The 22,249-nt window shown below is 38.8% G+C and overlaps 1 protein-coding gene across 1 annotated transcript in view; it reads left to right on the top strand.

Moving 5' to 3' along the window:
- The window catches only part of LOC122789775 (probable global transcription activator SNF2L1), a 2,109,210-nt gene that overhangs the window by 1,489,970 nt on the left and 596,991 nt on the right, over positions 1-22,249 (top strand). Inside the window, exon 16 of the mRNA XM_044057215.1 lies at positions 8,807-8,955. Within this exon, the coding sequence (XP_043913150.1) occupies positions 8,807-8,955 (149 nt within the window). The remainder of the gene's footprint in view (positions 1-8,806; positions 8,956-22,249) is intronic.

Below are 22,249 nucleotides of genomic sequence, written 5' to 3'. Positions count from 1 at the left end.
CACTGTTTTAGCGGACAAATTGAGCAGGACTTTCCTAACTCCTCATGACTGGTCCCTCAGTCCATCAGTGGCAGCCTTGATCTTTCTTCTCTGGGGTCAACCTTGTTGCATCCTGTTCACCTTCTACCATAATAAGTGCAGCAGTTACTTTGCCCTTCTCCCTCCTCAGAGTTGGTCACTGAGGGATGCTGTGGTCCACAGTTGGCCTCTGGGGCTCCTTTATGCCTTTTCCCCCATTACCACTCATGAACAGATTCATCCAGAAAGCCAGACAGTGCAAGACCAGAGTAATCTTCATTGACCCCTTATGGCCCTGACATACATGTTCCTCTTACTGTGGCCTCTGCTGTACAACCCCTATGGATGCTAAATCAGTATTCATATCTTCTGTCTCACCCATCTGGATTACCTCCTCTGGACCAGACCACCATGAAGCTAACAGCTTGTTTTTTTTTTTCCTGAATTGACGATAGCAAGACATGTCAGGCTTCCAACTATGGTTGTTAGGATTATGTCATCTTCCCAGAAACCAGGTATAAAAATGGTGTATCACAGCAAATGAAAAAAGTTTTCTATTTGGGTGGCTTCCAAGGCTTTGGACCTGTTTTCTGCACCCTTACCATCCATCTTAGAATTCTTGTTTAAGCTTTTTAATAAAGGCTCTAGTTATTCCACCATCAAATTTCAAATGGCAGCAATTTTGAATTTTCATGTTGGAAACAGTGGCAATTCTATAGCTTCCTTGAAGGTCTCTAAAACTTTTTTGAGAGGGACAGTTCTTTTTCTTCCTCCAGCTAGAGACTCAGTTCTCCCATGGGATATTACCTTCATGCTCCAAGCTCTAACTTAACCCCCTCCCTTTGAACCTACAGCCACAGTGGGCATTAGATAGCTATTTTGAAAAACAATTTTTCTAATACCAGTCACATCAGCCAGACAGATTTCAGAATTACAGGCACGCTCATGCAAATCTCCCATTTATTTTCCACAAGGACAGAGTTTCCATGAGAACTAATGCATCTCCCAAAGGTGGCATCCAAGACAAACTTGAACCAGTCTTTACATTTACCCATATTATTTCCCAAATTCTCAAACAAAGGGGAGTACAGTTTGCATATGTTAGCTATTCAACATCGGCTCAGGTTGTGTTTTCATTGTACAAAGTAATTCAGAAAGCCTGATCAGTTATTTATTGCTTTTTCAAAACCAAACCATAGTAAAGCTGTTTCCAAATTTGCACTCTCACAGTTGTTCTCAGAGAGCATCTCTTTCGTCTGTAACACAAAGGTTTGTCTCTTCAGTCCAAACCAGGAGCTCATTCAACAAGGCCAATAGCTACCTCAACATTTCAAAGGAAACTACACACTCAAGTGCACTAGCCTGTTTGTAGCATTTACAGTGTTTTCTGTTATTCTCTGCAAAAAAAAAAACAAGAAAAAAACAAAAAAATATTCTTTTTCCCGCCTTACTGAACTAGATTAGTCCAGATTTCAGGCCTTGCTGAATTCCGGACTGTGGTATAGGTTCCTGTGTTGCCCATATACTTACTTGGATAGGAGGAAGCTTCTCTGTTCACCAATGAGAGTGGGGAGCTTTGAGCAGCCTATCTGTCCCTGGATGAGTGGTCTTAGTCCAGAAACTAGTAGCTTATTGGTTGTTTTGGGTCATTTCCTATCTCTTTCAGTTTCCCTGCTTTAAAACCCGCATTTGCCACTTAAACATGTTTAAACTGTTCCCAGCTCCACAAAGTCTACTCTTCACTTTTTCCCTTAGAACTGTTCTAACTCTCAAAGTAAGCACTCTATTTTCCTTCTAAAGCCCTGCACTTGCTCACATCTTATAAGTAAACACTAACAAACTAAAGCACTGCACCCTCTTATACTCTTTATAAGTACTTGGCTCTCTATTGGTCCTTTCTGTTCAATCAATAAACAGTTCCTTATACTACAAAAAGGTAACAGATAAAAATAACTCAAGGGTAAAATTGGGAGCAGAAGAGAAAAATTGAAGAAACAAAATACTCCCAATGTACACAGGACTTAGCTTTAATAAAAAATAAAAGAAAAAGTAAGCGCTTTCGAAGACATACACTGTCGCTTCATCAGACTAAAACTTTAAAATGCATCAACTGTTTAAACTGGAATGAATAGAACCAATTTGTTCCAATTAATTAATCAATCAAGTAATAAAATTAGTAGATGCAATTCAAGTAAAACACACATACTTAATTTTAGAATATATACAACTTACAAAAATAAATATGCAACTTGCAAAAATATATATAAAAAAACACATATATATGTAGATAGATGCTTCTATCTAAAACTAATGTTTAAGCCTTTTTAGTTTCAAAAAGGGTTTCACAAAAAAAGCACCATTTAGTCCTGGAAAATTTTCAGCATCCAACAATAAAATCCATTTCAGTTCCAGTGCTTCAACTTTTGTTTCTAAGTCGCCCCCTCATGGGCTAACATTCAACGATTGAAAAACAAAAAATTTAAACATATGTGTTTTGTCAGTGGCCATAACATGGTTTGCTAAGGCATTACTCAACATTTGATTGCGAATGTCTCTATTATGTTCTACATGAACAGGAGTACTAATTTTCTAAAATTTAGTTATAAATGTTCCACAACTGAAATAGATTTTTTAGATGTACTCCTTACTAAATCCGATTTGAATCAGGTCCATAGTAGTATTTACAAAAAACCAACAGGAAAGAATGCATTACTACATAGAAATAGTATGCATCCTAGGCATATATCACGTAATGTGCTTAAAGGACAAGTCTATAGGACACTTAGACTGCACAACTATGACTCAGAGGCACACAATGCCCTGGCTAAGCTTAAACAGGATTTTTTGCAGAGGGGTTACTCTGAAAAAGAAATAAACACCACTATAACTGAAGCATGGAGACTTAGGAACAATAGATGTAAACCATATTATAAAGATATGGCTGTAAATGAATGTGAAATTCAAGGGGCAGATGCACACCTGAATAATTACCCTAGGGTTATTTTTCAGTTCTCCAGTGACATCAACGAATATTGTGATGTCATCAAAATAAATTGGCATATTTTACATATCAATCCTGAGCTGAGAAACAAAATTGATAAAGTACCTTCATTCTCTTTTAATAATAATATGTCCCTTAAACAGCATCTGTGTAATAAAGATAGTAACCATACTAGGAGAATATATGAATCTACTCGAATAGGAACTTTCCCTTGCAGAAACTGTTCTGCCTGCCAATATATTTATTCCAGCTATGTATATATACATCCTACTAGAAAATTCACCATAAATGCTAAACACTATGCAGACTGTCATACGTCAAATATAGTTTACTTTGCCTTTTGTCAGCAATGCCATGGTTTTTATGTAGGTAAAATGAATCAATTATTAAAAGACAGAATATTAGAACATAATAGAGACATTTGCAATCAAAAGTTGAGTAATGCCTTAGCAAACCATGTTATGGCCACTGACAAAACACATATTTTTAATTTTTTGTTATTCAGTCATAGAATGTTAGCCCACGAGGGGCCAACATAGAAACAAAAGTTGAAGCACTGGAACAGAAATGGATTTTATTGTTGGATGCTGAAAAATTTCCAGGACTAAATGGTGCTTTTTCTGTGAAACCCTTTTTGAAACTAAAAAGGCTTAAACATTAGTTTTAGATAGAAGCATCTATCTACATATATATGTGTTTTTTTATATATATTTTTGCAAGTTGCATATATATTTTTGTAAGTTGTATATATTCTAAAATTAAGTATGTGAGTTTTACTTGAATTGCATCTACTAATTTTATTACTTGATTGATTAATTAATTGGAACAAATTGGTTCTTTTCATTCCTATTTAAACATTTAATGCATTTTAAAGTTTTAGTCTGGTGAAGCGACAGTGTATGTCTGCGAAAGCGCGTACTTTTTCTTTTATTTTTTATTAAAGCTAAGTCCTGTGTACATTGGGAGCATTTTGTTTCTTCAGTTCCTTATACTATTCTGGCATGTCCAAAAGACAGTTTCAGGTTTACTCTCTAGTCCAGCTAGTGAATCTGGGAATCTTGAGGCAATGTTACAATTGCCTTATGTACACAGACCACACCCTCCTCCTCCCAACAAGCTCAAATATATGTGAGAGATGCAACTATACAGCCAAACTGGGGGCTAAGCTCTCTCAACCCAAGACTGGCACAGTCAGTCAAGAGGAGAAGGTAACCACTCACACCACAAATCCAGTCTCACATAGACCTATCTCATCAGCAAACCAAACACATAAACACACAAAAACATACTCGAAGTCTCTAAATAAAAATCTGCCAAAGCAGCAGAGACCTCCAAAGCAGACATCCAAGCAACTGCTACCCCACAACAATACCCACGTAGCACATACTTCACAAAGTCTGTGTGCCACACAGTCACAGCCCTTAAGGCAAAACAACACACCAAATACACTTTTAATAGGTGACTCTGTTGTCAGACACACTGACGTCTTACTCACCAGACTGAACAAGGAGAAGGTCACTGTAAGCTTCTTGTCGGGCGCCAGGATCCGCCACATAACACAAGCACTCAGGTCGCTCCAAAGCAGGTACAAATATGACTCCATCATTGTCCATGCTGGTGTGAATGACCTGAGACGTACCTCCCTGGACTACATGAAAAGAGACATAGAGGAGCTCTCTGATCATGTAGCCCAGGCTGGTATGACCCTGACCTTGAGTAGCATCTTGCCCTCACCAAGAATGATGTCACAGTATAAAGACAAAATGATCAATTTTAACAATTGGCTAAAGTATTGGTGTCATTCAAAGGGGATCCAGTGTCTATCAGCCTGGGATGACATGCTCGACAAGCCACGTTGCTTTGCTAGGGACGGCTTGCACCTGTCACCCCTGGGCTTTCGAATACTGGCTAAGGCTCTTGCCAACCCCATAGTGCCTTTTTTAGGCAAGGCGCAAAAGACAAACCCACCTCCATAGAAAACACAAGGAGAAAAAAACTAAGGGTAATGCTACTCAACGCCAGAAGTCTAAATCTCAAGATGCACTTACTCGAGGCTCTCCTCAGTATGGAGAATATCGATATCTGTGCAGTAACAGAAACCTGGTTCAAGGCGCCCAAGAGCACACCAGCACTACCAGGTTATAACTCATACCATGCTTTTCGGCCCCAAAACTCGGACCGAAACACAAAAGGAGGGGGAGTATCCATATTCATCAAAGATACCCACACCTCCAGGTTAGTGACACTGCACGAAGCATCGGAGACCATCCATGTGCAACTAACAGTGGACAAAACTGCCTTTCAGTTTGTAGCCTGCTACAGATCACCCTCCCAATCTCAGGAACCTCACTCGTCTTTCCTGAGAACATTGGAGAATATGAAGGTCTCTCCAAACACTATAATATTGGGCGACTTCAACTACCCAAACATTGATTGGGAAAACTACTCAAGTCCAAACACCCTTGCCCAATGGTTCGTAGAATTTATAAACTTAAACGCTATGGAACAACTGATCACCACTCCCACTCCCACAAGAGGGGACAACATATTGGACCTGGTCACCACCAACATGGGGACTCTATGTTCCACACCAGAGGTAAACCCCTCATTGGTAAGATCAGACCATAAACTAATCTCACTGGACATCCATATCTCGTCCCCACCCTACTTACAACTGAAAAAAGTTGTAACTGTTCTTTTTCTGTTATCCAGGAAACATATATACAGTCCCCAAATAAAGTAACTTTCCTGGTGCCCTAACCAGATTTCTCCTAGGCAGTATGAGTACTTCATGGGTCTTCCCCTGAAAGGCTGCTGGCCTAGTGGGGCTAACCAAGCCAACAAAGTCTAATTATATACATACATGCATAAAGAACTATACCCAGCAAAAGTCTTCTAGGCGTCAGTATAAGGAAAAAAATGTCAAGATGGCACAAAGAAGAATGGAAACTGATATCAAGGACCTTTCTTTCAAAAGAAACAATAATGGCTGTCTTTGCCTCTTAACCCCACCACCAGCACCACCACCCTGCGCCCCAGCCTTCTTCCCAAAGCTGCAAGCAAACTTTCCCCTCTGCCCTCCTTTTTGGAAGTCAGTAACCTTAGATTATTGGGTTCTAAAAATCATTCAGCATGGTTACCAACTTCATTAGGCATCCTCTTCTATTCAAGCCTGGATCCCTGCCCCTCCAAGGAAGCAGATTCACCTTTTCCTCTTAGAATGTCTCATTTCTTTTTATGTCATGGGTAATAGAGTCAATTCCTACTTTTGAACAATGGAAAGGCTTCTAATCAAGACTGTTTGTGGCCCAAAAAAATAAGGCACTTGAATAACCATTTTAGACTTTCCAAAACTGAACACCTTTCTCCTGGATCTGAAATTTTAAATACTGACTTTACAAACCCTCTTTCCTCTACTGTCATCCAAGACCATTCAGGTCACTGTAGATCTCAAGGATGCTTACCTACATATTTCATTTTTCAAAAGCACAGATGTTTCCTATGATTGTGTGGCTTGGGATTGCACTTTTAGTTTACAGGATTATACTTCGGTTTCTCCACAACCTCAGGAGTCTTCACCAGGTGCCTTGCCTCAGTCATAACCTACTGCAAATTTCAAGGCATTCACACATATCCTTTCTTGGATGATTGTTTCATTTTGGTATTCTCTACCCAAGACACTATGGCATTGTTTCACTTTATAGCAAACTGGGTTTCAGGGTTAATTGGAAAAAAAACATTCTTGACCCTTCCTCACAGGATAATCTTCTCATCTTGTCTCTGATGGTAGTCTTCCTTTCCGCAAAGAAGGAGCTTTTTACCTTCATCACTTTCTAAACCTGTTGCATCAAGATAGCCCCAGAGAAAGATCATTCTGACAGTTCTAGGTTTTATGGCCTCCTCCATTCTCATGCTTCAGTTTGCCAGATTACACAAAAGGAAAATTCATTGGTTCTTCAAATCCATCTGGGGCTAACATCTGCATTTTCAAACCTTTCCAATTCCAGTTCTCATTTTCTGTAAAGTAGAAACTCAATTGGTGGACCAATCAAGTCCTGATATACCAAAGTCTTCCCCTTTCTCCCCCTAATCCTTATCAGACAGTCACCACAGATGCCTCAGACTTCTCATGGTGGGCATTGTCTCAAGTATCCAAAGTTTAGGGCATTTGGGAGCCTCTTTACCGACACAAACACATACATCTTAATGAAGTTATGGTGCTAATAAAAGCTCTCAAACCTCTAAGTCAATTGTGGACACTTGGAGCGCTGTTAGTAATAACCGACAGCACCACAGTAATGTGCTGTAGGCGGCGGTGGTGCAGCGGTTAGCGTTGTCGCCTCACAGCAAGAGGTTCTCCCATTCGATTCAGCCGGAGCATCTTCTGTGTGGAGTCTGCATGTCCTCTCCGCAGTCAAATGACGTCTAAAGACATGCAGGTAGGTGTGTGTGTGGATGGGTGTGCCTTTTTTGAAGGTTGGGCATCGGGCTGGCAACTTGGCACAGTAAAAATCAACTGCCAGTCATTAGCGGACCGGATTTCCTCTGTGGCGACCCCCTAACCGGGATAAGCTGAAAGACATACCACAGTAATGTGCTATATAAACAAACAAGGGGGGATAGTATTCTATCCCATTTCAGGCTAGCCATGATTGCACGGGAAGTGGCAATTCATTATAGTCTAACTTATGGCAATGTACATTCTTTCAGAGGAGAACACAGTAGCAGGCTATCTGAGCAGACCCAGGATAGACCCTCACTAGTGGATGGTACAGCTAGAGGTCTTCCAAGAGAATATCTACATGTGTGGAACTCTCCCAAGTAGATATGTTTGTCTTTTATCTCAACAAACAACTAACATAGTTGTGTTCCTGAGCACCTAGCCTGGAAGACAGATATATTGTCATTTTTATGGATGGAAATGGTCATTTATGCTTCACCCCTTCCTCTGATAGTAAGAGTCCTCCTAAAGATCACAAAGGATATACTGAAGGTGCTTCCGGTGACCCCCACTTGTCACAGACAGCATTGGATGTCCTTTGTCATGCATCTAACAAGTGGTTATTAAGCACAAATTCCCTCACTGAATGGATTTGCTTACTCAGGATAAGGGATCCTTAACCCCCCTCCAACTTTCAAAATTTCATTCTAACTATATAGATGATAGGATATGATACTATTTAGGCACCTTCTTCTGAGGTCCTGAGGATAAGCAACAGGTGTTGAAGAAGGCAAGGAAACCTGGTGTTAGAAAAATCATACTTAGCCAAATTGAAATACATTTCTAGTCAGAGCCATAACAGAGAACAAGACTCATCCAAATGGGAGCTTTCCTGGTTCTTTAGGCCTTGAGTACAATTCTATCAAGGTACTCCTTGAGTTTAGACATAGGTTTTTACTCTTTTGCTCATAATAGTTGGCATAGACCTTTATCCCACTAATGAGACTGCTTGACCAGTCTGTCCTGCACTGTAAGAGCTCATCTCAAGGCTTCTTGTAGAAGCCATCACAGTTAATGCTGAACTAACAAATAAACAAATACAAATGCATTAGGTGTGTTCAAGATTGAATGAAAACAGGCAGAAAACTCAACCAACTGCAATGTAGTAAAGGCATACTGAATGTTATATGTGGCATTTACAGTGTGTCAAGCAGTAACAAGGTCATATGGGCCTAGTACTGTTTATTTCCTATTAATGACAATTTTCTGAGTAATTTGTTTATCTTTGTGTAATTATGTTACACTGTTGAGATATCACAATCAGGAGAGATTTTTCTTTATTTAAGGACGTCTTATTGATCAGCAGTCAAACAAACTGGCGAAGGATGAAATGTTACAAATGATCCGTCATGGTGCCACACATGTTTTTGCATCAAAGGACAGTGAACTGACAGATGAAGATATAACCAGTCTTTTGGAGAGAGGAGAGAAGAAGGTAAGTGTTTGTCCATTGTTATCTTTAATAACATTATACAGATGGATTTGTAACTGAAGTGAGTTTCATAAATAATGATTTCCTAGGTTCCTAAGTAGTATTGCAGCAATAACATCAAACAACAGATGTGCTGGACTTGCACATCAGAGACTTATAGTCATATACCTTTTAATAGACCATCAAAACCTTACAAACAAAAAAGGCTGCATTTTCAGACTGTGTGTGCTCTTTAAGGCAGGCCTGACTCCTTGTCTGTTCCAGAATGGATAAGGTATGTTGTCTGAAACACTGAGCTTTTCTGATCTTTCTTTAAAACCATTAAAAGATATTACTGTTCATAGTATTTATCTTTGTGTTAATAATATATAAGCAAAACCTACTTGATACTTTCTAATTGTTAAGCTGTTCCTTGGGTATAAGGTAGTAAGTTTACTTTTTTTAAGGATTTGTTAGCAGTTCATCGTGACAGATGCTGCCCTTGTAACACAGAAACAAATTGCATTCCCTGATAAATATAGATCTTTGGGGGCTTTTCAGTCAGCAAAAGTATCTTATGATTTACTTTTCAATGGCCTATAGAGGGAGCTTTCATCTAATGCTCAACATAATTCTTGAGACGGTCCACCTTTGTTCCACTGTTAGAAAAACAATTTATTATCACATTTTTTTCCTGAACATCCATTGTATTTAACCTTTTGTTAAAAGAAAAAAAAAGATGTACAGGTAGCTGTGATTGAGGTCCTTATTTCAGTATTAATTTGGGTAAGCAATGGTGATACTGAACAAACTGGTTTGAATATTCTTTTCTTGGGCCCTGACCCTGAGCCAGCTTCACGTCTTTGTTTACAAGGATATCAGTACAACATTTACTGAAGAGCAAATGTCATCCGAGAAGCATTAGATGAGCAGAATTCTGTGAAGATACCATCCACGAGGAAGTAGGCGTCTTTTGATAGATCATTAATGGAAAGTTTTCACCAATGTGAAAAATAGAAGATTTATGGATCTTGGAAAAAAGATTAGGTTATCTTCCCTGTCAGTAGAATGCCTCATATGTAATATGTTGCCAAAGAAGTAGTCACTATCTTTGTTTTTTTGTTTTAATTTATAAGGCATCACTGAAACCTTCATTGATTGAGCAGTGCACTTCCCCTGTCACAGGGCAGACATGATTACATTTGTCTATTTTATGTAGGTGGACTACACTGCAAGGGCCCTCTTTTCAGCCATTATTAGTTATATTAAACAAATACTTAAGACTTTTCTGTTTGCTTAGTGTACAGCATATAGTTTATGAGAAGAATACTAGACGTATTTAACAATATGATAACCTGTCCGAATAATATTAAACACACTGCATTATACAAAGGTATACAGTTTGTTTTTCTGTCTGTCTTGATTAGATGAATACCAAGGCAGTTAAGTCAACAGCAGCAGAACACAGAGCAGTAACGGATGAATTTTAAGTTTCTGCTGTACAACAATTGTAGTAAACATCCTTGAACAGCTAGTCTGTGAGTTGAGAACAGAAGTAGTAATATTTGAGATATTTAATTTGACAAGTCTCTTAGTGAGACATAGCATTCCGTATTCTGTCTTGGACCTGACAACAACTAGCTGCCTTGCTCTAATGAAGTGTGGGGTCCGAATGGATATTTATATAGCATATGTCATGGACAGAAGTACGTCAAAAACTAAGAGATAGCTGGGTGCACAAGACCCAGAATAAAAAAGTGTCCAATCCTGGTAGGCTCACTAGTGCCAGGATTGGAAAAAATGACAGTGTAGAATCCTCAAAATACGGGAACATTCCTACAATGGGGCCAGGCCCAGAGGGAGGATCTCCTCCTTGTTGTAGAAGGAAGTAGCAGTTCACAGAAATCATAAAAATTGATAGGCCAAAGAAGAGCCATAAAGACAATAGAGTGGACTGTTGAGGATAAGAAAGAAATTATGTATTGTTACGATTATGCAAAAAGCTCAGAATTTGAAGATATAAGATATACAAAAAGATTAAGAGATAAGTTAGAGGAAAAAAAATACTTCTGCAAGAAAAACTGTCAGAAGCTTCAAATAAAAAATTGGGGTCATTAATACAACAGATTTTTAAAAAAACAGTATACAGATCAAGAAACTTTGATCTGTTTGGAAAAAGAAACATCTGAAGACGTACAAAAATGTAAACAACAAAACCTAGACATTTTTGAAAAACATAAAAAAGAAGTATGGACATGAGAAAGAAAGAGAGATTTGATATGGTGTAATATTTATGCAAAGGCGAAAGCCATAAAGAGGGCATCCCCAAAGATATTCTAAGAAAAATACAGGCAAAGGCATCCGGATATGGAAAATTTTACATTAAAAAAATAATGTCACAAAGAGAGAATGTATTTATTTAACATTTGTTAACCAGGAAAGTCCAACGTAGAACAAAGCCAATTTTCAGTGGAGGCCCAGGGAGAAACACTCCAGATACATGCGTTTGTAATGTAGGAGGAAACCGGAGCACCCGGAGGAAACCCACACAAATGCAGGGAGGACATGCAGACTCCACACAGAAGGCACCCCAGCCAAGAATCAAACTGGAGAACCTCTTGCTATAAGGCGACAACACTTCCGCTGCATGTATGTAGAAAAGAAGCTTAGTAAAGTAGAAGTTAAAAAATAGAAGTTGAAGGTATGGAATGCCTACAAAATAAAGGATTTAATATAGATAGTCTAACACAGGTTGCATCACAGCATGATAGAACGAGTTTCCAAAGTAGGGAGAAACAGGAAGATCAGGAGACATCTGAAGAAGAAATATGGACATGGGAACAAAAAAGAGATTTAATGTTGTATAATATCTATGCAAAGGAGAAAGCCAAACTAATCAGTACAAAAAAGAGCAGCACCAAAGATATTTGAGGAGAAATACAGCCAAAGGAATCCAGACATCAAAAACTTTACAATACAAAAAATAAGAAGACAGAGGAAAAGTAGAAAAGGAGATCAGTATGGGAGAAGTTAAAGAAATAAAAACTGAGGTCATGAAGTACTTCCAAAGTGAAGGATTCAGTGTAGAAAATCGAATTCAGAAAGCACCACAACAGCACAGAGCAATGGAACTCCAAATTAAGGGGAAACCAGTGGAGTGGAGTGGGAAGCAGTTGATCAGGTGCCATATGAAGATATTTTGGAGCCTTCCACAGAAAAACAGTATAAATATCCACTTGAAGCTGGACAGCAAAGGAAAGAACAGGAAACTGTGGAAACTCTGACACAGTTAATGTTGAGGAGTGACAGGCCAGTGAGTTCACATATGTTACAGCAATGTATGGCACAGGAGGAAATTGAGGAGAATGTGCCACAGGAAGATGTAATAGAACTTTCTATAGAATGCACATAGGAAATGGAAAACAAAAAATGTGCCCTCAGTCTAGAAGAAACCAAGCTAAGAGAACAGTTGCTCTACTTAATAGAGATAGACATATTAAGATCAATAAAAGAAATAGACTGCTTATGGTTAATAAAACCCAAAAAGTCAGAAGTTTGATAAAACAAATGAACACAGTAATTAGGACTGTCCATAGAGATTCATGTGATATAACAGAAGTAAACAGGATATATTACTGTGCAGCTAAATTAATAACTGATAAAGTTCTACCATAAGAACACAGGGTAGTGAAGGAGAGAAAGGGGAGAAATCGAATATCATCATGGAAGTATCGAATAGAGAAAACTGTAAAGCAGCTAAGATAAGAAGTATCACTATTAGAACAGTATAGGAGAGATAACCGATCAACAGAAATACTCAGAAAGCTAGACGAGATAAAGCAATGCACAGCATTAGAACAGATCAGGATCTGTCATGCACTGCAGCAAATAATAAACTAAAAATCAGCACAGGCAGAAAAACTTAGAAGGCACGTAGACAAATGTAAAGGAAAGGTACAAAATAAGCATTTTATTGATGACCCAAAAACATTTTATAGAAATTTGAGAAATAAGGTAAAAGGAATTGAAAGACCACCAAAAAAGAAGACATGGATACATTTTGGAGAAGTATTTATGAAGATCCTGTGGAACATAATAAAGATGCTAAATGGATAGAAGAAGTAAAAGAAAGAATAAGAAGTTTAAATGTACAGGATATGAAATGGGATGACGTAACAACTAGAGAGAGTGAAACAAAGTTAAGAAAGTCCTCTAATTGAGAAACCCCAGGCCCAGATACAATACCTAACTTCTGGTTAAAAGTATTAACATCTTTCCACAAAGATTTAGCCATGAGTAAGAATCATTTATATACGCACCCGGAACAGACACCAACGTGGCTAACAACAGGAAAAACAATGCTCCTACTTAAGGGTTAACCTGCAAGCTACCCTAAAAACTATAGACCAGTAACTTGCCTTCCGACGATGTATAAACTATAGACTGGAATTGATGTTGACAGAGTTTATAGTCATTTAGAAGAAAACTCAATTATGGCAACAGAACAAAAGGACAATAAAATAAAGTCATATGGAACAAAGGATCATTTGTTGTTAAATAAAGTCATAGTGGAGAACTGTAAAAATGGGAAGAATTTAAGTATGGCCTGGATTGCATACAAAAAAGCATTTGATAGTATCCCAGATTCATGGGTAAAAGAGTGCTTAAAATGTATAAGATACACGCTACACTGATTGATTACATTACAGTGACCATGAAACAGTGACAGACCACTTTGCAATTAAGCCATTATAAAGGACAAGTAATTATTCCAGGGATAAAATCCAAAGGGGGATATTCCGGGGTGACTCTGTCACCGCTGCTATTATGCCTTGCCCTTAATTCATTAAGCTGTCTACTTGACAGCTTAGGTCATGGCTATAATTTGGTTTCTAGAAAACAACAAAGTGCAAAGACTTCTCATCTTCTCTTTGTCAATGATTTGAAAGTGTATAGTTCATCAGATGGGGAACTGAAAGCACAACTGCAAGTTGTCAAAACTTTTTCAGCTGATGTAAGAATGTCATTTGGTGTTGATAAGTGTGCAAAAGCAACCTTCAAAGCAGGAAAACTGCAGCACCAAGAAAACATCAGCTTGGGACAAGAGTGTGATATAAAAGAACTTGAGCAAGAAGGCGTGTATAAATATTTGCGAATTGACGGATCAACAATAAAACATGAACAAATGCGAACAAAACTTAATAAGGAGTACTTCAGAAGACTTAAATTAATCCTGAAAACAGCTTTGATATCTAGGAACAAAATCCAAGCTATAAACCAATTTGCTCTCCCTGTCCTAATTTACAGTTTTGGAGTGATTGATTGGCTGCAAAAAGTGCTGAATAGATTAGATAGGAAAACAAGAAGGATGATTCATGCTCACCAAATGATTTATAAAAATCAGTGCATACGAAGATTATTTATACCCCGTTCTGCAGGAGGGATGGGCCTCCTTGAACTTGATTACATGTATAGATCTGCAGTCATGGGACTCCACACATATCTGCTGACCTCGCAAGACCCAAATGTAGTGAAAGTTTTGAAACATGAGGAGAATAAATCTAAGATGACTTCCCTGCTTAAGCTAGCAGAAGCATATCAGCGTCAAGCAGGAATGGAAATCAAACCACAAGTGGATAAAAATCAGGCAGCCAACTGAATGTACCAAAAAACAAAAGAAAGAATATAAAGTGAAGGACCATATGAGAAGGCAAGAAATGTGGATAATGCATAAATATAGTTGGAAGTATAGATAACTTTTGGAAGAACCTCATGTTGATCAGGAACGAACACAGGAATGGTTTAGGAGAGGTGAATTCAGACCAAGAGATGAAAGTTTAATATTGGCAGCACAAGATAGTGGGTTACCTACACGTTGGTTTACAAAGTCCATTGAACATGTGAGAGAAACAAACAAATGTAGGTTTTGTAAAACAGAATTGGAAACAGTCGCGCATCTCATTGCTGGTTGGTACCTACTAATGGAAGAAGGACTGTATACTGAAAGGCATAATAATGTGGCGAGACTGTTGCGCTGGGGATTGTGCGAATATTAAGGTACTGAAGTGGCTGAAAAACACTTGAAACATGAGCCACAAAGCATCATAGAAAATGATGAAGTGTACATCAGATGGGATCATCCATTGCCAACAGTTCCAAAGATAGATGCTAGAAAACCAGATATAGTGGTCCAAGAAAAGAAGACAAAAGTAGCATTGATCATTGAAATCGCCACATCCAGTGACTACATTGTCCTGCGTACAGAGAGACACAAAGTCATAAAATATCAGGATTTGCAAGCAGAAACTAGAGTAATGTGGAAGAAAGATACCCAGATAGTTCCAGTAGTAGTAGGAACAATGCGTCTTATAAAAAAAGAGTTTACAATCATATTTAGATATGCTACCAATACATGTAGCTCCGTACAAATTGCAGAAGAAGGCATTACTGGGCACATTGCTGGTGCTGTGAAGAGCACTTTTGGCTGACATCAAATATTGAAACAATACTAATTTCATGAACTTTATTAGTACTTTGACTTAGGTATGGGGTCCATTCCCATCAGGGTTTTAGAAAACCCAAAAGATTTGGAGAAATTAAAAAAAGTAAGTTTCTAGGGAACAGTAATTCTCTTAGATGCAGTTAGGAATATAGTAAAGCTTAGTTTAGATGTTTTTCTTTATTCATTTGAGACTGGCTACCATTTGTGTTAATAGTAATATTACACAGTAAGACTGGACACCCTTTGTTAAGGGCCTTAAAGTAGCTGATAATGAGTTCACTAGTGGCAGTGGTAACTGCCTTATAGTCTGTGGAGAAGGGGGCATAGCTAGTAAACCTGCCAACCTTTCCCAGGTAGTGGTGTGTGTGTGTGTGTGTGTGTGTGTGTGTGTGTGTGTGTGTGTGTGTGTGTGTGTGTGTGTGTGTGTAAATCAAACCTCAAAGAGTGTGTTTGTCAGCTACTTTGGCAGGGACAAGAAGTACTGGTTGGATAGAGAGGGTGCTGGAGGTCTTGGGTTGGTCATTCGGCTGATATCTCAACTCTATAGCTGTGCCAGTAGGGAGTCTTATTGGAGGTCTGGCGAAAGAGGGAGAAACCAGCCCCAGACTGACTGTGGTCTGTGTGTGCTCTTAAGGGAAATTGCACTCAATGCAGAGAGCTGCATCTAGAAATACTGTGTGTATACTTGTCATACATGACATGACTTATTTGAAAATTATGACAGTTTTTATCCCTGGCTCTGTGGCACAGAGTAATAATGCCCTGACAAAGACCCAGATGACCAGAGATTTTTTTAGCAGCTCAGGAAGCTGGAAGAAACAGATGGGGTAGGTGGGAGATGTATAGTTTACATTGACATGTTTGCCTTGGTAGGGTGGCTTCACTCTGTATAATGATCTGCCTCTCCAGAGGAGTGTTGAGGCCAGTCTTCCTGAAAATAGGCCACAGAGATATTAGTAGGCCCACCTAAGCTGGTAGCAGTAGCTCTTGTGGAGGAGTGTCAAAGAAAGGCCATGCTTCTGTAATCAGTATAAGCAGTTCCTCTGTGGTGATGCAGAAGCCCATGTCATCACCGAGGTGGCAGAGTTAAGGCTACATAAGAAAAATGTCCTAATGACTGCCACTATAACATCTCCATGATCACTTTTCACCTCTTGGGGACAAAGCTGTGAATGGCTCTTTCCCCATTTGGAACAAGTCAGCAGACAGAGTGGTGCCAAAAAGTACTAAAGAAAAAAAAAATGACAGTTTCAATTGAGTTCCTGATAGAACCAGTTATGGCTAGGGTTTGAAGAACAACAGCATTTCTTGTCACAGTAAGAAGTAGCGTGGCCTTAATTCATTAAACTTTATGTTAAGGCCAAGTTTAAGGAATCATCAAGATATTAGAAACAGCTGTTTGGGAGGGGAATATTCACTGTCTATTACTGAGTGGTCTGTTGGCCAAATTGTCATATCATCAGCTTATAGTAGTATTTTCGTTTTGGGAATGCTGTAAGACAAAGTATTAATGAAAATGTAGGAAAGAAGGGCCCGTAAATAGAAATATGAGAGACACTTGTTTTTAAAGGGAAATACTCAATATGTGGTGGCTAGTTTTTCCTCTACAGGTCCTGTCCTTAAAGTGATTGGAAAGCCATTACAGAGTATTATGACAAACAAAATTGTCTTTTCTTTCCTGAAGAACTCTTGTGTCACAGAATTATAGACTTTGGTGGGATCATTAAGTAGTACTCCTCTGAGTTGTCCAACATCCATAAACTTGCAGATGCCATGGGTGAAGGAAAATGGCAGTAGTGCTATGGAGGTAAATAAACCATGCTGATGATCTTTTACATAGTGTGAGTTAAGATATGACTCCATTTGACTCACTGATGTGCTTAATCATTTGTGTGGTAAGGGTGAATAATTTTGGAGAGCTTCAGTACTGTAGTAATATTCAGGACATTCTGACTTTGTAAAAAACAGCTCTGTGGCTGTGCCACATTACATCACCTATCTGCTCTCCACTGTACACTTATCCCATCTGCTAATACCCCCACCTGTTATTCAATGAGCCTCCTTTTTTCTGCACAGAAATATACAAACTTTAACTTCTGCCTGCTAAGGTTTCAAAATGCTTCTTACAACTTGTTATCAACCCCTCTTTGCATTTCACCAAACCTGCCTCAGATTTTTTACCCTGTTCCTTAAACACTTGCCTTATTTTACTAGGCACAGTTGCTTTCTGTCAGCTCTGTTGGTCTTATTGAATGTTGTTTTCTGTTGTGCAAAGTATAGTTGTGTAAGTAAAACACACCATGACATTAAATGTTTGAATGATCACTGCTGGAGTAGCTTTAGCTATATGGGTTATATCCTTGCAAGGGTATAACAGCCGGACAGTTTCCAAAACTTTAGGGCACCTTCCATGTACTCAAACTGTCAGCTTGAACTTAGTTGACTAAAAGACAAGTTTGGGCATGAAGCCTTTCATAGCCTTCCTTCCAGCAGAGAGAGGAAGGCTGAGCCATGAAAGGACAATGCTAGGAAGAACAAAAAATAAATAACTGCACCCTGGCATAAACAATATGCCAAAAAAAAAAACAGGGGATGGAGGGAAGGAGTGGCTACTGCATCAATAATCATTCGAGCATCTACTGTCATGTTGCGTTTTACTTACAGAACTGTACTATGTCCATCATTTTGATCACTGCTGCAGTAGCCTTAGCTGTATGGGTAATTATTTTAGCTAACTACATTTGGTAGGTGGAAGGAGAAGAGTCCAGTAGCCCCTGGAGAATGGTGCTAGCAAAGCCTGAACTATACGTAGAGAAGGAATCGGGTTTGTAGTGCTTTGTAAAAGTGTGTACAGAGGACCAAGTAGCAACTTCTAAAATACTTCTAGATTCCAACCCTTTCCAGAAAGCCATAGATGAAACCAAGGTCCTGGCAAAGTTGGCATTGACTGTGCCTGGAATAGTTTTAGTAAGCTGAGCATGACAAAAGGTAATATTCTTAGACAGCCATTTTGACACAGGTTGTCCCTTCTTCTTAACTTCACAAGAAATTAACAATTGATCCAAATATCTGAAAGATTTAGTTCTGTCAAGATAGTACCCCAGTTGTCTGTCGACATCCAAGGTATTTAATATCCTTTCACCCTCACTTTTACGTTCAGGAAAGAAAATAGGGAGATGGATAGTTTGGCTTAAAGTAAACTTTGATGCCAGTTTAGGCATAAAAGAAGGAAAGAAACCCTATCCGTATGGAAAATGAGATAGGGTTGATTCACCATAAGAGCTTGCAACTCATATAGTCTTCTTGCAGAGGTCAGAGCAATAATTAAAACTGTTTTCCATGTTAACAACCTCAAGTCAGGCAAATTAACTGGTTCAGATGGAGCAAGTGTTAGCTTCTCTACCACAAAATTAAGATCACAAGGAGGGGACTAGTAGTTTTCTTTGAGGCCTGTTATACAAAACCCTCCTCATATGAGACTGCATGGAAAGAGGAATATCTATGGGCATGTAGCCTATAGTGATCAGTGACTGGAGCTAGACACTTTGTGAACACTCTTGATGGAGTGGAGAGTCCAACAAATAAGGCAGAGAACTGAGTCTGTTGTTGCTAGGAAAATTAAAAGAGGAAGAACAGGTAACAGGCTGTGAAGTGATATCATTTTGAATTTGGGCATTGTCCCAAACAGGTTTAGGACAGAAAGATCCAGAACTGGTTTTCAAGAATTTTTATTTCATTGGCACTACGAACATCCTTGAATAAAAACCCTTTCCCACCTGAGATGGAGGAACTGGTGCTGTCACTTCTTGGGATGGAGCGTGATGAAGAAACAGAAACAAAAAAGTCTGATCTGGAGGATGAGGAATGACCCCCTGGAAGGGAGGAATTTACCCCACTACCATCTGTAACCTTTATAAATGATTTTTATAACCCATTTGTCTGCAACTATCTGTTGCCAAAGAGAAAATGAAGATTCAGACTTTCTGAAGGAAAAAGGAGGCCAGGGTGTGAGGGGTTCACACGTTCTTGTTGAACTGTCCTTGGTTTTGGGAGTTGTGAGACTTTTTTCAGAGCCCCTTGCCATTTCTTTTTAAACATTTGTTTACCTGTATTTTGCTGAGACTGTTTATTATGTTTTTTTTGCCAAATTTGGATAAGAAAAATAGAAAATCAATCAGAAAATTTGGAAGACAAAGACTGAAAAGTCTTAAAAGAGATTCCCTGGATCAGCTTGCCCCATTCATCACATTTTTTGATCACCTCTGCAGCAAAGAGCCCAAATGTTAAATCGCTATCCAAGGGAGAATTTAAAATCTCATTTTAACATCATCTGGGAGATTCTGAGAATCCAGCAATGCAAACCTCCGTAAAACAGTACTAGTGTTTATAGCCCTGGAAGAAGTTATCAACAGAGTTCTATACACACTGCCTTTAAACAATGGCTGTACAATAGAAGAAACTAAGGTATTTAAAGCAGATTTTTTTCTCACAAGAAGAAACTGCAGATAAACATTCCTCATACTTTCAAAATATGTCAGAACAAACTTTAACATATGGGCCTGACAATTCAAAATTCTGAAGATCAAAGTAGCAGAAGTATACACTTTTTTTCCCATACCTGTCAATGATTTGCCCTTTTTTATCAGAAAGTGTAGGGTTGTAATTAACTAATTGTTTAGCAGCAGTGGGATTAACTATATTTGTTGGGTCAATTTTAGGAATGGTGTATAAAAATTAAACATACTGAGGGACTTTATACATCCTGTCTGCCTTTTTAGGGTCAGCTGTCTGACTATCAGGAAAATTCCAGGCAGTAACACACACACACCCTCTAAAGCAGACAGAACAGGAAGAATTGGTGTAGGCTTTGGAAGATCGTTCTGTAACAACTGGTAGTATTTTCTGAAAGACAGAGAAACCTCAGTGTTCTCCCACTGAAAACACAGGCACATTCTCGCAATAGTCAGAAAAAGAGAAACCTCCACAGGTAGAACCAGAAACTGAGCTCAAATGTGAGTTTAAATCAGAAATCTGAGGATAAAACCCAATATCCATCCCTATGCCTTTCAATTAAAACTCAGAATATTGAATCTGTTCTGGAAAAGAGGGATCCTCTTCCTTTTTCCAGAAACTACTTTACAAGAAGGAACAGTAGCCTGAAATTAACCCTGAGTCAGACCCAGTAAACTACTTCTATCCAAAGAAAATTATGGAGGACTAAATACACAATTGGCTTTCAGTTTCTTTTGGACAGGAAAAATCAAACATCATACATATATGATTTTATAATTGTGGTAGGTTGTTGCCAGTCATTTTATTACAAGTTTGTGAAACATCCATAAAAGGTATTGGAAGAAGGGAAAGAAGTAAGGTGGAAGAGGCAGTCATTTGGAAGTTCTTTGGTTATATCTTCCTTTTCCTGTAGAACTTGATATATTGTTTTGTGAGTGGGCGTTATTGAAATCTGAAGAGAGGCATCTTTCCATATGGCATTATAAAACATTTTCTCTATAAAAAAAAATCTTTATTTGTATTTATGAGTTATTTAAGTGTTCGGTTTTATAGCAAGTTGAAGAAAAAGGTAATCTTTTTCATAGTTGTTATGGAACTTAAAGAGTAGAAAAGTTACTCAGTTCTGTGACATGGAGGGTAAAGCCTTGACAGTAGCCAGATGACCTGAGTCTGAGTAGCAGCTTGGATGCTGAAAGAGCTGGATGGATGAATGGGAGTGAATAGCAATGTCAATGTGCCAATTATGGGGTGGAGGGGGAAGTCTTCCCTGATCAGCCAATATTCCCGTGCAAGTGGAGGCTTGCATAAAGAGTGCAGACTGTGGAGACATAGTCCTAGCTTTCCAAGTCAGTGATGGTAGCCAAGGGCAGACAGTGTGGATGCGTTTGTGTCCCAGTCTGGGGTATAAGTCAGACCTACCTGACTGATGGTTTGAAGGTGCTATAACTGTTGACAGGGACAGACTAATGTGAGTACTGTCTGACCTCTGACGGGAAAGTCAGACTAATCTTGGCATGGTGAAGGATACTCACCTTCATGGAAATCAATAGTATGACAAGGGCAGTAGCACAGCACCCTCATGACTACCTGGATGATGGCTCTTCCAGATGGCTGACACCTCTCTAGTGGGGAGACTTAGTAAAGGGAAATTTAATGAACTGAACTCCCACTGGGGAAACTTAATGGTTGGTACACAAAGTGGGCAGAAACCACATAGAAATAAAAAAAAATACAACCATTTATTGTTACACTGTGGTAGTGGTGCTGCGGTAGCGTTGTCGCCTCACAGTTAGACGTTGCCCGTTCGATTCTCAGTTAGAGTGTCTTCTGTGTAGCGACATGCTTGAGTGGGCGTTCCTTCGTTGAAGGTTGTGCGTTAGGCCCGGCAAGCCAGTACGTAAAAATCTACTGCCAATCATTAGCGGACCGGAGTTCCGCTGTGGCAACCCCCAACCGGGAAAAGTCGAAAGACACAAACAAACAACCATTTATTGTTACATTGGATAAAACATTTTGAATTTGAATGTTTCATTGCTCTAATTCCTTTTCTTAAGGTATAGATAATGGGACATTTGGGAAGAAATAGGACAAAAAGGGATACATTTGTTGAACTTGTCACGTGGTTTGCCAGAGGAGGCAGTTAAAGAGTTAAAACAATGAAAATAATTTAATACTTTGTCTGAGGAGATTACTGTATGATGTTATGTTGTCCTATCTCACCTTTATTCTTACTTGGATGCATATGGAGCCAATCCTCAGCTCTGACTCTGCCGAATACACAGCTGAAAGTCTCAAACTTGGCTT

This window comes from Protopterus annectens, chromosome 15.part0, assembly GCF_019279795.1.
Source record: "Protopterus annectens isolate FY-2018-M chromosome 15.part0, PAN1.0, whole genome shotgun sequence".
NCBI lineage: Eukaryota > Metazoa > Chordata > Ceratodontiformes > Protopteridae > Protopterus > Protopterus annectens.
The sequence above is the reverse complement of the archived record's forward strand: the minus strand, read 5'-3'. Positions and strand labels throughout refer to the sequence as shown.